This window comes from Corvus cornix, chromosome 1A (assembly GCF_000738735.6).
Source record: "Corvus cornix cornix isolate S_Up_H32 chromosome 1A, ASM73873v5, whole genome shotgun sequence".
NCBI classification, from domain to species: Eukaryota; Metazoa; Chordata; class Aves; order Passeriformes; family Corvidae; genus Corvus; species Corvus cornix.
This window is the reverse complement of record NC_047057.1, coordinates 11,624,774-11,641,937: the sequence shown is the minus strand read 5'-3', so window position 1 is coordinate 11,641,937 and position 17,164 is coordinate 11,624,774. Positions and strand designations below refer to the sequence as shown.

General features: G+C 36.2%; 2 protein-coding genes across 4 annotated transcripts in view; one reads left to right on the top strand and one right to left on the bottom strand.

The window, feature by feature from the left end:
• Positions 1 to 17,164, top strand: part of CCDC146 (coiled-coil domain containing 146) — a 69,651-nt gene that overhangs the window by 41,160 nt on the left and 11,327 nt on the right. Inside the window, exons 5-14 of one of the 2 annotated variants that reach the window (XM_010395659.4) lie at positions 3,932 to 3,989; positions 4,538 to 4,711; positions 5,302 to 5,375; positions 6,419 to 6,646; positions 7,567 to 7,753; positions 11,019 to 11,114; positions 12,102 to 12,272; positions 14,066 to 14,154; positions 14,271 to 14,435; positions 16,740 to 16,958. In XM_010395659.4, the coding sequence (XP_010393961.3) occupies positions 3,932 to 3,989; positions 4,538 to 4,711; positions 5,302 to 5,375; positions 6,419 to 6,646; positions 7,567 to 7,753; positions 11,019 to 11,114; positions 12,102 to 12,272; positions 14,066 to 14,154; positions 14,271 to 14,435; positions 16,740 to 16,958 (1,461 nt within the window). The remainder of the gene's footprint in view (positions 1 to 3,931; positions 3,990 to 4,537; positions 4,712 to 5,301; positions 5,376 to 6,418; positions 6,647 to 7,566; positions 7,754 to 11,018; positions 11,115 to 12,101; positions 12,273 to 14,065; positions 14,155 to 14,270; positions 14,436 to 16,739; positions 16,959 to 17,164) is intronic. The other variant, XM_019283580.3, reaches the window with a different exon arrangement.
• LOC104686882 (gamma-secretase activating protein) overlaps positions 4,128 to 17,164 on the bottom strand; it is a 69,784-nt gene continuing 56,747 nt past the window's right edge. The window contains exons 31-32 of one of the 2 annotated variants that reach the window (XR_005604612.1): positions 5,562 to 5,718; positions 4,128 to 4,480 (exon numbers count right to left, since the gene is read on the bottom strand). Coding sequence is in view for 1 of the 2 variants with exons in the window: in XM_039571641.1 (XP_039427575.1) it covers positions 5,627 to 5,718 (92 nt within the window). In the remaining variant the exon portion in view is untranslated. Of the gene's footprint in view, positions 4,481 to 5,369; positions 5,719 to 17,164 lie in introns of those variants that run through there. The other variant, XM_039571641.1, reaches the window with a different exon arrangement.

Sequence of the window (17,164 nt, the reverse complement as noted above, 5' to 3'; positions counted from 1 at the left end):
TGCAACTGCATGGAAGTCAGGACTGCAAAACTGACTTTGTCCTTGTAGGAGCATTGCAAATAAGGAAAACTATTTCAATACTTGTAATTATTTCTGTATTAGTCACTCAAAAATTAAAAAGTGAAAATTTAAGCTTTTGTCCATAGCTTCTCTCATAAAGAATTACACGCCATAAGTAAAATAAATATAGTCACAGCTGAAATTGTTATCAGCTGGTCTTGTGACTGCATTCTCTGGTACCTACAAACTAATTACAGCTCAGAGCCTTACAGGAAGCTCATGCTGGCAGCTTGTCAGCTGTGATAACTTCTACCTGTGGTCACTAGTTTTTAGTTGTGAGGTGCCAAACACCTTCTATGGTTTTCCAAGCAATCCCAGCTGTGAGACAGAGTAGCTGAAGGAGTTCACTTTCTTGCCTGATGGGACTTTGAATGATAATAGCGTTGTGGTTATTTCGTGAGCTGAGGAAGTGAAGTGGACCTCTGTTGACGGCTGCCACTGCATTTCTTAATCTCTCTGTCTTAATTTTTTTATTTCTGTGTCAGCTTGCAGCTGTAAATGTCTCTCAGGGAAAAATCTGGAATGTATTTTTTATTAATGGCCCTGTTTTCCAACTGCCTTTTTTTAACTCATTACATCTGCATCTATGACAACTTTTCATGTACAATGCTGTTATTAGGCTTCATGAAAACAAGAAGTGCAATGTTAGAAACATCTGCACACATTAATGCTTAAACTTAAGAGGTTCATCTTCTTTCCATTGTGTGTGTTCTTAGAGGTATAATAATGATAATAATAAAATCCACGATGTTGAAAAATACATCCATCAGGGAAGAGCTATAAAATAATGGGAAATTTAAATGCCTAATGCCAGTTGCAGCTGTTTCGTTTGTTGTTGTGATTCATGTCTAAGTAAAACAGTCATGGGGTCGTTATCCATATAACACAGATTAAAAGATTCAAATGCTAAATTGAAAGACCAAAATTTCTCTGCTTATCTTACATTATGCTTCTGTGTTCATCTATTAAATCAGAGACTAAACTTAAATTCTTTGAAGAATCTAATTTGATTTCAAAATGTGTGTTAATAATCCTGCCTCCCCTTTAGAGTCCACAGAGAGATGTAGGTTATCTTTGACTGGTAATTTATATCATCCTAAAACAGTCACCTGGGATGTCAGATGACCTGCCCTTTGGGGTCCCAGTTTTTATCCCTGACAGTAAGGAAGCCCAGGGTGTTAGCTTAGGGCTGCCTGTCTGACTTCTGGGTATGCGCAACTGGATCAAACTCATTGCTCAAAAGAGAGAGATTTAACTTCTTTCTTTTTACCCATTTTTTCTTTTCACACTTCCACTGGTTTTTGTGTGGAAGCAGTTGGTCAGCTGGCTATTTAGCTAGCTTGGTCCTTGCAGTTCACTGTTGCCTTTGTTTATGTCACGGAAAATGAGGTGTTCAAATCATTTTGCTTTTGCTGGATGGAGAAGTCTTTGTTGTGAAACTGGAATGGCTCCACAGGAATCTGTCCTCATGAGTGAGGAATGTGACAAAATGAAAACAGTGTCAACTTTGCTCTCCTTCCTCATCTTTGGTATTGCTCTTTTGATCATCCAGCGTGAGATGAAAGAGGGCACAGCATGGACTAACCACAAGCCATGTAGTACCTCTTTAATCATTTTGCACAGGACTGATTTAATAATATTTTGTAGCAGTCAAACAGTTACAGGTATTTGTGCAAAGTAGATGTCCATTATCCTTAGTGTGATTATGCCAGTCCCAAGGAATTCAACTTGGGGTACTGCCAAATGGGTTTGGAATATGATTTTGGAATTTTTTTTTAATCAATTTTATCAATTGATAAAATTGATTTAAAAAATTATCAAAAATTATCAATTTTGGTGGACGTTTGATTTAAATTCAACTTTTTTCTTTAAAAGATTTTGTTTTGCAAACTCGTTCACTCTGTGAGTGTTCAAACACTGGCATTCAAATTAGTTTTTAGATTTTACCAGTCCCTGTAGAGGCATACTTGTACTCTGCCCATACAAATATCATGCATGCTGTATATCAACAGCATCTACTCTGCATCTATTTTCTCTTTGCTCTTCATCTGAGCCAGAGCTTCTTATTCATGGGATAGATTTTGTTTTGATTTGTTTTGTTTTGTTTATATTGCAATGCCACCAACCCAGTTCTCTTTTTTAAAAATTATTTCCTTTCCTTAACTGGAAATATGTTGCCTAAGACTTCCAGGTATAAGCTTCACTCCTTTTGTTGGAGGATTCAAATGTAAGAAGGAGTTTATTGAGAGGGTGGGGGTGATGGAGTAGGGGAGAGAACCTTAAATCAGCACTGCTAAAGGGTTGAGCATAAGGTCCTAGGGATGGTCCTCCATGAGGTCAGCTGCTGGGAGACTGATCTCTCTTCCCATGACCACACACTTTCTGAAACCTGAACCACCATCACCGTGCAAAATCTTACACTGCTGCTGGAAGGTTTCAGAAGAAAAAAAAGAAATAACAATCAGCTGCCTCTTTTCTGTATCAGCCACATTATGAGGTAACTGTATTAGCTGCTTTGGGTGGGGGGGCTGCCCAGGAGTCCCTTGCCACTGTTTACAGCTCCAAGTGACACAACTGTTTTATGGAAGTTTGTCCCCTTCTCTTAATGTTTCCCTAATTTAAAGAGTTATTTATTCTACCAGACTGCCTTGGATCTCAACAAAACTTGACCAGCACATACTCCCACTGGAGTTATAAAAACAAATTTAAGCACTGAAGTTAGTTCTTTGCTATACCTGGGACAGAGGATTTGTCTGTTCCACCTATTTCTTAGCAGCAATCTTTACTTTTTTATAGACTGAGACTCTGAAATGTCATTGTAGGTACCAATTACATTGCAGGAACCTGCCTCCTTGTTCCCAGTGAATAGCAGAGTGACTCAGTTCAGTTCAGTTTGGTTGTGATGGCATACAGACTGCTGTAGCCCATTTACCTACTATAGGTGTAGACCTGTCCTGTGCATGCACTGGGGATGTACAGATGTACCTTCAGTAGGGATAATCTTTTGCATTTGGCAGTATTTACCTACCTGCTACCAAGAAGCTCCCTACTGTAAATCCAACAAGCTTGTTGGTATAACTCCCTTTTTTTAATCATTCCTTCATCCTTCTCAGGGCAGTGTAACTAAACATCCACAAGATCTAAGAGCTTTCCTATTTTTTCCTTTCCTCCTTCTTCACTTCTTTAGCATCTGTCCCTATTGTTGCCTGAAATTAAATTGCAATTTAGTTTTGGATATAGGTTAAGATCACTGTGGCTATTCAATTTAGTTTTCTACCATACTCCTTTGACTTAGCCTATAACCGCTGCCACTTTTCAGGAATTTTTTTTCACAGGATCCAGTCCAGATGTGAGGAGCTTCACTAATGGTTGTCTGAAGAGTAAATGTGTATGTGAAAACATTCATAGGAAGAAGGTTTCTCATAGCAACTGCACTTTCTTTGATATGTGATGTTTTTGTGGCTATTTATTACCCAACTCCTCTTTCCTTTTGCCACATTTCTATGTCAACATTGTGTTTTGAGGTTGGGAGGAACTGTGGGTATAGGGTGCCACTAGTAAAAGGCAAGGTTGAGTGAGGAATGAATGCACCCCTGCAGGTGGTCAGACTAAGAAAAATCAGGTTTAAATGTTTAGATGTGTGCACTGTAGAAAAAGATGTGTGCACCTCCATACATGCACTCAGTCCTTCAGGACCCCTTCAGCTACCAGTCAGCAAACTTCCTTTAAATCTGAGCACCTTTCATGATAATTCACTGTGTGTTTTAGTCTAACACAGGATAGGCTTTCATACTTTCTTACCATTTACTATATTACAGTAATGGTTATTATATTACTAATACATTTAGTTCTGCTTTGATTTTTACTGTAGTTTGCGAGAAGAAAAAAAGCTTCTGGAAAATGAATATGAAAGAATGTTAAAAGAAAAGGTAAGTACAAAACATGAGAAAAGCAATGTTTTATGTTATGTCATCTAACATATAAAAACATCACTGAAAATGTTTTCACAGGATGTATTTTTAGAGTTTATTTAAAATAGGATACATAGAAAAACAGATTTTAAAAGAAGCAGATTTTATAGGCTATATTATATCATTCTGTTTTGATAACTCTAGGGCAAGCAATAAATAACTGATTCAGAAAAGATCTGGATTTTTTTGTTTACTCAAGAAAATATTTACTATATTCAGCAAATGGATACTCCATGTAAAGATAGCTGCAGGTTTTTGGTTCTAAAATGTGAACATGAAAAATACCTTTGCAGTCATAAATCCTGAGGAATATATGTGGCTTTGTTGGAAATAACATTCTGATAGTATTGATAGAAGAAACACACATCTGGTAAAAAAATTACATTTCATATCTTGTCACTAAAAATGTTATCATCACTCAATGTTAGTGAGTCTGTGTTGTCAGAAGCCTGCAAAATGTAAAAGGGAAAATACAATTAATCTGGACTTTTACTTGATTTTTAAAGAAAGACGATAGAATTAAACAGTTGAAAGAAAATTGTGATGAGCTCAGCAAAGAAGTAATCCAGAGGAAAGCAGAAATTGATTCGATAAAAGAAGCTGTTTCATCCAAGGAAAAGCTGATATTAACAGATGAGGAAGAAATGGAAAAGCTTCAGGAGACGCAGACTTATTTAAAAGTAACACAAAATTAATTGTGCCTATATATCTGTGAGTGCATGTGTGTGTATAGGGGTACATGTTTTGTCCAAAAGAGCAGTGAATCTTCTTGATGTTGTTTGTCATTCCAAATTCATTATGTCATTACATTAAATATCAGACCATTTTTCAATAGGCATGAAACATGCTGCTGTGCCATATCCTTATTACTCCTTTAGGAAATAATAATAGTCATGGTTTTGATTAAAAAGTGGTTTCTATAAAGACATCTTAGCTATGTTGTGTTATTGTAGGCTGCTCAGATTACAGTTTGTACAGATTTATGCTGGGAATTAAAAACATACTTGGGTCTACTTCTTTCCATTATATAAATAGCATTGTAAGATGTATTAATAATATTCAAGCATAATTTCTATCTTGAAGACACACTAAAACTGTAAATATCGATGTTTACTTTCAAAAGTAGCAGCTACACTTCTCTGGGACAAACTCAAGTAATTCAAAAACATATTTCCTACCGATTTTCACAGCAGTTCTAAGTGAATATTACTGCTATGATAACTCATCAGATTTTGAGGCTATTAATCAAACCTTTCTGTTTTATCACTAGGCTGAGCTATTTAGAATCCTTGGTGTTCCAAAGCAACTTGCAAAAGAAACTGAGAAGTTGAATCAGAAAAAAATGTATGTTTTTAATAAATAATTCTATATACATTAATATGTATATGTATGACTTCTTCTCATCCCTTGGTTATAAAAAAGATTGAGGATAGTTGTTGATTAAAGTTAGGATCAACATTTAAACTAACACTTCCACAGCTGCCAGTGTGGCCTGAGCTACAAACCCCTTCTCCCTTGGTCCTTCTGTACCTGCTGTTGTGTCACAGGTGCTTTGCTGTAAGGTCCTGACATGAATTGCAGTCTCTAACACTTGATCAGGGGAAATGTAAGCCAGCAGACAGCCTTTTCTTTCTCTCTCCTGTGAAGCTGGGGTTCTTCTCCTCTGAAGCATGGCATGTGCTGTTTTCTGTAAGTGTAAAATCAAATTAGCGCTGTGCAGTTTCAGCCGCATCACTCACAGATCCCAGCAATCCAGTTGCCATCCAGATGAATGATGGGGTTTGTACCATTTGTGCACAGGGTTACACTGAAGTTTTTGTATCTCCTGCTTCCAATCCCTATTTGTAATACAGAAACTGTTCAACTGCCTTAAATTTCTCAGGTTTAAAACTTGTGTGATGGTTTTCTTCTACATTTTCCTCACTACTCTGCTTAATGCAACTCTGCCATCATAAATCTAAGTTTGCCCTATTGTGTTACAGAGAAGCAATTTCTAAAACCTACATTGTGCAGGTGGCTATTAATGAAATATTTAAATGAGTCTTTATATTTGTGTCATATTGCAGAATAGACTAACCAGATTTCCCAGTCTCAGGAAGAATATTTAGAGGTGTCACACCCATGTACCTAGTAATGTTGACAGAAATCAGCTTACTAGAACTCTTTTTAATACTTTCATGGTGCTAAGCTGTCAGTTAACCCTATGGCTAGCTGCAATTTTATTTTTGGACTATACTGGAATTTGAAGGTTTTCACTGTCTGCTTTTAAACATATATTGTTGTGAAATTATTTTGTGTGTCCACAGAAACTGGCAACTTACATTTTGTCTTTTAAATATGCATGTGGAAAAGTTAACCCTTACTGCTTTGTTAAAATATATCCATAGCGATGCAGAGAAGAAGAATGAAGCCCTAAATGACCAAATAGAAGAATTGAATAGAACCCTGAAAGCCACTGAAAGAAGGATTGAAGAGATTTTGCAAGAAAGAGAAGATGTAATGAAGGAATTGGATGAGAGACAAACTTTGATAGCAAACAATGAACGAGAATGCATGACTTTGACAAAATTACTAGAAATGAGCACAGAGAAGGAATTAGCTGTCCTATCAGACAGGTTAGAGTAAGAGACATGAGCCACATGGAAAGAGTGAATGATTCTCTGTTCTCAAAAGTCCATTTCTTTTTTCTGTTTTATTGCTTCTATTTTCAAGCTTTATGCTGCAACCAGTGAAAATCAGAAATGATCAGGCTTGGTACTGACTTCAGAAATGTTTACATAAAAATTTGGAATCTGGAATCTAGAATCTGGCTTGAAGAAGAACATGAAAAAGCATAAGCATTTGATTAAATGCTGTGAGATTTTGCTCTTAAAGTGAAATATTTTAGAGGGTTTCTCTCTTTAGTGCACATAGTTTCTTTCCTGCATAACCCACTGAAAGCAAATTGAAGAAGAAAAAATATGTCAGTATTTTCATTTTCAAATGAGGATCATAGATATCTGTGCTCACGTACTCCTGAATTTCAGTGGAGATTGGTTAATCATCTCTTTAACAGTCCCTTCAATTATGATTTTATATTTACTTGGTAAAGTAAAATAAACTGTTAGTTTGAAGGCAAGCATCAAATAATTCCTCCTTTGCAGAGGGGGATGTATAGTTGTAATTCTGGCCATATGCTCAGCAACAATGCTTTTGCCTTTCAAGCTTTGTATTAAAGGCCCATGGCATCTTATTTGGAAATGTTCCATCAGACTAAAAAATATGTTTTCTTCTTCCATATGTATTAGTTTCCCTGGAATTTTTAACACATTTAGGACAGACTGTGAGACCTCACCGACATAATTAGGGTCTTATAATTGATTATAGTTATAAAAATGCAACTTTTTAGTGTGATTTTTGTCAGTAGTTTACGAGTTTGTCTCGCTGCTGAGCCATAGTGATGAGGTATGCAAAACCCATTAAAATAGTAGTGCCTGTTTACATATATGTCTTGATTAGGTTACCTGTTTCTAAAATTCTGTATCTATCTATATAGACAAATTCTGGAAAATAATTTAAATAAATGTATCTTGGAGAACAAAAAGCAACAAGATATTCTCAGTCACCATCAAACACAGAAAGATAGAGAATTGAAACATTTAAAAAAGTTGGAGTTACAACTGAAAGGGATTTGTGATTCCTTGGAACGAGATAAGGCAAAGCATAAAAGACTCAAATCAGAGGTCTGTATGAATGCATTGATCATAAAGATTGTAAATGTTCTTGTAAGAAATACTTCTATGAAATCTCTTGACAGTCCTAATAGGGGAAAGGGGGGAAGACTGCTGTTTCACCTTCCTCATTTTCCTCTTGCTTTAGTATTTTACCCATTCCTCTTTCAATAATGCTTTACTCTTTTCTGTTTTACTTAGTTTTTTGACTATAGTAGTTTAAAGGGAAGTATCATTCTGCTTGTGTATTCAAAGCATCTTCTTTCTTTTCTGCTTCCAATTCTTTCTTAAAAATTTACTTTGTCTATAAATGTTTTATATTTTCTTCCTCTCACCACTAGTTCTTCCATTCTCTCTTTCTTATATATATTTTCTCCTGTACTTGCTCCGTGTTTAGTCTAGATTCTGAGTCATATAAAATTAATCTTGTTTAGTCAGGTGAATATTTTTTCACAGAACTTGTTGTTTCCTACCTTGACACTGTCCTTGAAATTTTTCTTGGTCCTTCTGAGCAATTCAGGGCAGAAAAGAGTCTTACATAATTTCAAAGTTTTAAAAAATAACTATATGTACCAAAACTCATATATACTTAGCTTTGCTATTTAAACAACTCCAAATATTACTTGGTAATATTTAATATTATTAAACAATTTTTTTGTCTCCCTTGAAATTCCTTCTCAATTCATGTGCGTATTACCTAGTAATATAAGCTCACCTGGGAGGTGGGAGGAAAGCTCTCTAACTACACAACAGAGATTTGGATTGAATTTCCTGAAATAATGATTAAAGAGCTGACTCATATTCCAGACTTTGATCTTAAAGCTTAAAGAGTTTCTGTTCAGTATGAGCTAAGAGAATCTGGGAGATGGTATTTTTTCTTGTGCTCCCATTGAGGAGATGTTTCTGGATGAAGAACCACAATTGTTCAAAAACATGTAAAGCTAAAATCAAATGCCGTAACTCACCAACAGCTGTGGTTAGAGTCCACAGTCTGGGGTGAGATCCAAACCCTTCTCAGCCCAATTCCTTCACCCTGTGGAAGGACAAGACCTTGTATGTGTCTTACAAATAGTATCATCATGAGGAGTAGGGGAAAGGGAATGCCACGGGATACAGAAGTGGCATTCTAATCAGGATTTTACTCCAGCAGCTGCAGGATACTGCTCTAATGCAAACAGGCCACAGCAACAGAGTTGTTTTAGCCCATCCTCCCATGCTCAGTGTTTTCTCTGATTCCTTTCCGGGCTCTGTTAGAAGAGCAGATGTGAAATCACTGCTCCTATGCAGCGTGGTGAATTCAAGTGCAGCACTGCAGTAAGGCAGAGTCAAGTGGCAAACTTGATTCTGCTTGGCTTTTGCTATATTGGGACAATTTTAATTTGTAAGACTTGGGAGCACACCTAGCAAAAGTTAAAAAACAGTATTTTAAGTAGATAAAATTTCTTTAACTACTTAAACCCCCAGATTTACATTTATTCATTGTGATTCAAAGTGGAAAAATCACAAGAATTAATTGTTTGTATAAATATGTGATTGCAGAAGCAGCAGTACATCAGTGTGGTTCCCCAAATTTCTTCTTTTGAATCATATGCTAAGTGCAGAATGACTGACTTGTAGAATAAGGAAATTACAGGAACACTTCCTTCAAATGTGTTTTTCCTGTTAGTAAGTTGTGAAAGGTCAGCTATTGCTAAATGCTGACATTGTGTGTGAAAGAGAACTGCTGCTCCTCTCCATGTGGGCCTTCTCCTTGGGCAGGCCAACACAGAGACAGCCAAAAGTGCCTAAGTTGAGCCCTGTCTTACATGAACAAAAGTCCTTAATGGATTAAAGATGTTTATATGAGCTTTTTGCTTTTACACCGGAAAAGTGGTAACTAATATATGCTCCACATAAAAGCTATTTTTGCTCCCACCACAAGAGCAAAAGTCACTTTCTTAGGACAAGCTTTACTGATCTTTTAGTAAACCTAAGTCAAATCAAATCTCAGAGCTGGGAGCTGCTACCAAAGTAACTCCACACTTTGACATTTACTGTGTCTCTTGTTCCCCTTTCCCTTCATGCAAATGAACAGCATTTAATTTTACAATATTGTCACAGAAGTGAAAATCACAACTGCAAAACATTTATTTCTCAGTATTGATTTATAGTGTTTTGAACTCGAACATCTGATTGAGATCTGAGCAAGATATCACAGAGTTGGGTGTATTATCTTTGAATATCTTCCAGGTGTTGTTAAATGTAATTTTTCCCCACCCATATGAATTACAGATTAGAACTAGAATCATTTGGATTGGAAGGGACTTTTAAAGGTCATTTTATCCAAACCCCTGCTATAGGCAGGGACACCTTAATCTAGATCAGGTTAGTCACACCTCTGTCCAACCTGGCCTTAAATGTTTGCAGCATTGGGGCATCAACCACCTCTCTGGGCAACTTGTGCCAGTGTTTCACTACCCTTGTTGAAGAAAATTCTTCCTTATATCTAATCGTCCCTCTTTTTGTAAAAAATTAATTCCCCTTGTCCTATCACAGCAGATCCTGCTAAAATGTTTGTCCCCATCAATTACAGAGAGGCAACATACGCCTGCATAATTAGCCTAATGCATTTATTTCTTATTTGCTTATAGCCATAAAGAATTTTTAAGTGAAGTTAGTCACAGTGACACCAAAACAACTTTTTGTCTTAGAAATTATATCATGTAAGTAGTTGTAGTGAGATTGATCAGATATGTTTTAATATGTATTTCTTCACATAATTAATGTTAAAATCTGATTGAATAAATGAATTTTCCCATAATGAAAAATAATACATAAATGTTTGTGTTGTTAGATTTGGCTTTCTAGAGCCTAATGAAAATCCTACTGTAGTGGCAAAAAGAAAAAAATGTGATATCCATTCTACATAGATGCGAACTATTTTTTTTCCTTTAGTAAGATCAAAATTTCACTCTGAAAATCCTCTGTGAATTTAGAAGGTGACAGTTTCATATACTCTCTTTGTGATTATTGGTTTTTTAATGACAGTTTAGTTGCTGAAAACCATAACCCTTCTAAATTTGTGAAGTTTAGTGTTCCTAGTTCTTGAAAGAAAAATTTTAGAAACTCCAATAAGTGGCAGAGGAACTCTACTCAATGAAGCATTCTTGTGCTAGCTATTACAATAGGAAAGGAAATTAATTTCTTAATTTGAGTAGCTACTTCTAATAGAGTATCTGCAGTTTACATTTTCCTCATTTTTTGTTTGCATCACTCTGTGCTTGGTTTATTCTTGTAGGCAGAAATTAACTCAAAAAAAAATGCAGTATTATTAGAAAGACGACAAGAACTGCAGAAGGAAATTGAAACGATCAAGAGAGGTTTAGCTGAACAGGTGCTGAATCCTGCTTTTTCATATTTTTTCATTTTAACAGTTGGTTTTCTATCATGAGAATAAAGGAAAAAAGGAAAGGGTGTTTCTAGCTGCAGCTTTCTGGTGAGAAAATGCGTTAGTATTTGCTCAATTTTAAAGAACAGTCATCTTTCATTTTAAAAAATTTTTTTTGGTGTTACTGGCCATATACTAGAAGGTAGAAAGCAAATCTACTTTCTAGTTTTAGTCTTTATGAATGTTGTTAATGACACTGCAGCTAGAAATATGTTGTTATATATTTCCTTTGGATATGGAACCGTGTCTTGTTGCAACAACAAAAATTCAGCATTTGTACATTATGATTTTTCATCTTCACAGTTCTGTCATTTGTGGATGTCTGTCTGTACTCAGGACAGCCATATGGACTGTGGAAATGCAGATATCTGCATTACGAGAGCATTAGTACTTGCCACTACATAAATGACTTTATAAGAAGCAATCTATCTCAGGCATACATTCTTAAGATCAAGCCTCCTTGTCTTCTTACCCTTATATCCATTTTCTTTATGTGTTTTGTTTGAATTCATTAACATTATCAGGTGGGAATCAGCTTCTATTTGGATACATATGCATTCCAGTACCTACATGTCACTCTTTGGGATACGTAAGTTGTGTGCCATAGTCAGTGGAGCCTAGGAAGCTTCCATTCACCTCCTCCTGAGGATCTGACACTGAACTTACTTAAAGATTATATAGCTATAAAGATCCATTGTGTCAATGGACCACAGCTGAAAGATGTTAGACTGAAGAACAGAAATGGTCCTAGGTGATAATGTATTTTGAAATGTTATTATAGGGATTGTGCATGGTGTTTTAAAGCAATAATTTATTATGTTTTTAAAGCTATGTAGTCTGTTTACATTGCAGATAAACCCAAAGTATTTCCAGCTTTGGGTTTGCCAACACTGATGCATTGTTGCATTAGGATTTAAATTTCATGTTCTTTAGGAAATGATATCAGATATGGATGCCCGTGTGTTGGAAGAATGCATTGCTGAAGAACGCTTGCTTTTTAAAGAGCAGGAAAAATGCAGAAATGAGTTATCCACACTTACACATCTGACTTGGCTCAGAGCTGATGAGAAGCAACTGAAATGCAGGAATGTTCAGAAAGCCAAGGTAAAAAATTGCATATTTGGAAGGCTGTTCAAAAGTATAAGCTGGTATAGGGAGAAATTAAACTACCAGTGAGGGGAGCCCTGTGGTCTCATTTCCCACCCTAGCTTTGAAGTTCCATCAGAACACTGGAAGCTCACAATACTGGGGTGTTTTATCGGCAATTTGTGGTGCAGTGCAGTATGTTAAAATATCACTCCATAATTGAAACAAGGTATTGAAAGGACATTTAGAGAGTGTCCAAAGGAGGGCAACAAAGATGGTAAAGGGCCTTGAGGGGAAGCTGGGTGAGGAGCAGCTGAGGGCACTTGGTCTGTTCAGCCTGGAGGAGACTGAGGGGAGACCTCATTGCAGCTACAACTTCCTTGTGAGGAGCAGCAGAGGCGCAGACACTGATCTCTTCTCTGTGGTGACCAGTGACAGGACCCAAGGGAATGGCCTGAAGTTGTGTCAGGGGAGGTTTAGGTTGGATATGACCAAAAGGTTCTTCCCCCAGAGGGTGGTTGGGCACTGGAACAGCTCCTCAGGGCAGCAGTCACAGCACCAGCCTGACAGAGTTCAAGAAGTGTTTGGACAATGCTCTTGGGCACATGGCATGACTCTTGGGGATGATGCTGTGCAGGGCTGGGAGTTGGGCTTGGTGGTCCTTGTGGGTCCCTTCCAAATCAGCACATTCTGTGATTCTGAGATTCTGTGATTTTCTTTCAAGCTTGTAGAATAAAATGAACAATTTGAAAGAAAGAGGCAGAAAAGCAGATAACCTCACCTGAGATTCTCAGAAGTAAAACTGTGTGGTTTATTTTACAAATATATGAACCTTAGAAGATAAACTGAACTACTACTCATTCCCAGGAGAAGCAGAAATTTCTATTTTCCTGTTACATTTCAAGGCATAAATAATTATATTGATTTAGAGAAAGAGGGAAAGAAAACTTTTCCTATGACTAGTCTTTGTATTTGCTACCTGCATTTTGCTGGCATGACATGTGCTGTGATGTCACATAGAATTTACTAAATACCAAATTTCTATATGGGAACAAGGTATTTATGTTTCCAAAATGTATGTCTGTATTCAGATAAATTAGATAAGCGACTGTTCTACCATCTTGGGAAACTCTGACTGTCTATAAAAATAAACGTCAGGCTTTGTACCTTCAATAAAAATCAGTCCATAAACAAATAAAACAACTAAAATAATACAAATTCAGGAACACACAGGCAAGCCCAAAGTTGCAACCCATCATCCGCCAGCTTTCCCTAATACCACTCTCCTCCTCCTGATACCACTGGGAGGGAAGAAAAGGCCTGTTCATCTAAGATTGATGGCCTATGCTATGAGGACTGAACACAACTGGAATCAAAAGTCCAGAGACTTAACAGAACCCAATTCTGCTCAAACATCAGTGATTGCTTAAAAGTCAGAATGGAGTAAAAAAGAAATTTTATTTGTAAAGGTGCAGTTTCAATGGTTCATACGCCAAATAATTATATTGTGATGGAATTGACAGGCTGATCAGTAGAAACAGTGGAACTCCAGATATAGGGAACTAAGCATTTAAGATGCAGCATCGGATTATCTACATTGCTAATAGTAATTGTAAGCTTAATATAAATGGAAAAACTGTGCTTTTTAATGTTGTTTTTTATGTAATAAAAACATTTCATTATAATAAGAAAAAGTTCTTATGAAGTCCCCTCACGGTCTTTTTCTTATCTAAGAGTTGTCCTGGGTAATTTCTTCAAAGACATTTCTTTACTATATCTAAAGTGCTCACTAAATATTTTTTAAATTTCAGATTCAACTCCAAAGTGTTGTTAAGGAACTAAAAAGAAAGGATCGTGAACTAATCACCTGTAAAAAGATGAAAAAAGAAAACCAAAAAGAGTAAGAAAATAATAACAATACATGATCTAGAAAAAGTCTTCTAAAGCAACTTTTATCCAGGTAATGTATGCATAAAATGCTAACAATTATTTCTTTCACACATCTCATTTCTTCAGACTCCAAGGATTTGCTACAATGTTTGACCTTATGCAAACTGAAAAGGAAAACTGTATACAATTGATGCGTACTGCTCAGTGGAAAGCAAGGGAAGCTGAAAACCGGGTAAAATTGCTAGAAAATAGAATAGAAAATTTAAGGAATGCTGTTGCAAACAAGGAAAGGTGAGTTTACAGTACACTGTAGTTCACAATTATAGAAATGTAAGATTGGAAAAAATCTTAGGAGAGAATCTATTCCATCTTCAATTATGTCCATATCATCCTTGATAGTTATTATCCTGATTTTTAAAATCTGATTAAAACAAAGGCACTTAGAAACATCCCTCCATAACGTGTTCCAATTTCTTATCCCACTAACACTCCACAACTAGCTTGGGCATCACTACTTGGCAGAAAGTAATTTTGAAGTTTGGCTACTCTCTCACTTTCCCATCCTTTATATGACAGTTCTTGCACCTCTCAGGTTTAGCATTATCATGCTGTTTCATTCAATATGAGCAACACCGTTGCACTCATATTTGCTGTCCTTAGAGAAGAAGAGGTCTGACATATTTGATTCCCCAATGAAGTGTGCATGGGACTATTAAAGGAGTCACCAGCTAGGAATGTGGCTGTCTAATCATGAAATTAGAACAAATTAGAACAGATTTTGGTTCAAACTCACATTGAAGTTTATTAGATGACATTTATTTGAGATAAAATGTGGTTTCAATTTCCAAGCAATCACAGACAAAATGAAAGGTTACATTCACAACAAGGATAATGAGGCAGAATACCTGGTGTGTGTGGCTCTCTTTTTCTACACCATTATTTAGTGGTGTATTATTTTGCCATATTTTTGTCATCTTAGTGATGAAATTCTGCAATATAGACAGAATTACAATGTCTTGGAAATCCATACTTGGGCAAATATGGAGACAGTGAATAGCCAACTGTGTGAGCAGAACAGGAAAACCAAAACTGAGTAGATAAAAATAACTTGATTTTCCCCAAACTTCATTATTTGGTGCCAAAAAATTGCTCAGAGAAAGAATACACTAAGTGTTTATTGTGAATCTCCTAGTAGTTTGATTCAAAGTCATGCTAGAGATACCTAAAAAAGAAGTGGAACTTCAGTGATTGAAGTGATTTTGTCAGGATGTACAAGCTGACATTTTGTGGCAAAATTTTTGAGGCCTTCCCAGGTGATGAAAGAAGGGGAAAAAAAGGCTAATAAGACATAAATATTGTATAGATATCAGAAATACACAATTATTATTGATGTCCCTACTCGGTACAGATCCAACAAATATTTTGGGCTCTGCAAACCTAGATTTAAAACTAGTCAGAGGTATTGAATTTTCAGTAACTCTCTTTCCTATGAAAAATATTTTTAATCCCAGTAGTAGATTTTAGTATCACTACCACTGACTTCACTACAACCTATACAATCTGGAGGACAGAGTATCAGTCCAAGTAAGACAAGTATTTTTCAGAAAATATTTAAAACATATTGCCTTTCTGAAATACTGTCATACTTTCAGTCTGAAACTTGACTTACAGAAGTTTAATTCAATTCAGTAATATGCTGTGGTACTCAAAGTGTTATACATGTGGGGGAACTGAAAGGAAGCAGCTCCCTGCCCTGTATAGAGCGATTCAGCAATTTAATGATGGAGCTCATGAGGGAAGGATATTTCATCTGCAGGTCTGTTTTTTATCAGGAGATTGTGCTTCTCCTTTCACTACCTCTTTTGTATGTTGACACGAATATCTTCCTGGTTTAGAAAATGTTGTGTCTCGACCCAGAAGTGATACCACAGATCAAATGCAATAACTCTAAATTCTGTGTTGTGAGATAGTGAATAGTCTATTTGGCGACAAAAATCTGTCTTTTAAGTGAAGGACCATCATCCAGTGATCAACAAGGATGCTGGAAATAATGAGATCTGTTCTTTATTTTTATGTGATTTTGTCACTTATCTTCCACTATGATTTTTTTCATCTATCAAATGGGCAATCTGATAATTTTCTTTCTTGTGTTAATGCTGTGACATGTTTTATAAACAGTAGATTTGGAGAACTTTGAATAGCAACCACAAAATAATTTAAACATTGTTCTTTAAATAGAAGGGCAGGATTTCTACACATTAAGACTTTTCATCACAGTTTATGCCTATGCTCTTGAACTTTATTTTTTATGACTACTTGGGCTACCTAGTAGAGAAGAAAAGAGCTGTAGTGCAGTGCTCCCTATATAGCATTTTTTTTCTTGAGCTAGAATCCAGCTCTTTTCAAGATGGAAAAACTTGCAAAGAAAAATTGCTCTCAGAGAGTCTTTCTTCTTGTTGTAAAGCTTCTGTGAAACAGAGATATAGAGGAGCACTTGTGTGCTTGAGAAATAAATTTAAGCTCTGCTATTAATTGCTGAAATTGGTTTCAAATTGAAAGGACTAAAAACATTCCCACATTTCTGTTATGTTAAAGAAAATTGCAGGAAGAGTATGCGAAGATTAAAAAGAATGAGAGAATGACAGAGTTGATCAAAAAGGATTATTGCAAAGCTGAACAAGAGATGCTAGAGAATAAAGAAAAGGAAAAGTATTTGAATGTTGACAGACTTACCACTATAGCCACACACATGGAAGAGGAAATTTTGCAACTACGCAAAAAATGTGAAAGGGCTATTCAGCAACAAAATGAGAGGTACGTTTGTAAATTTGATCTAAGGTAGTATTTAATTTTGACATCCATGAAGCAACAATATTTTTCAGCTTATGAGCACTCCTCATTAGGAATGCTAAATGTCTGTGGCACTGCAATGTTTTGCCGACCAGTCCCCCTCACTGCACTGCTGGTGCTGCTTTGCATTATGTGGATGTTTCTCCACTGGTGATCATGCTCATTCTTTA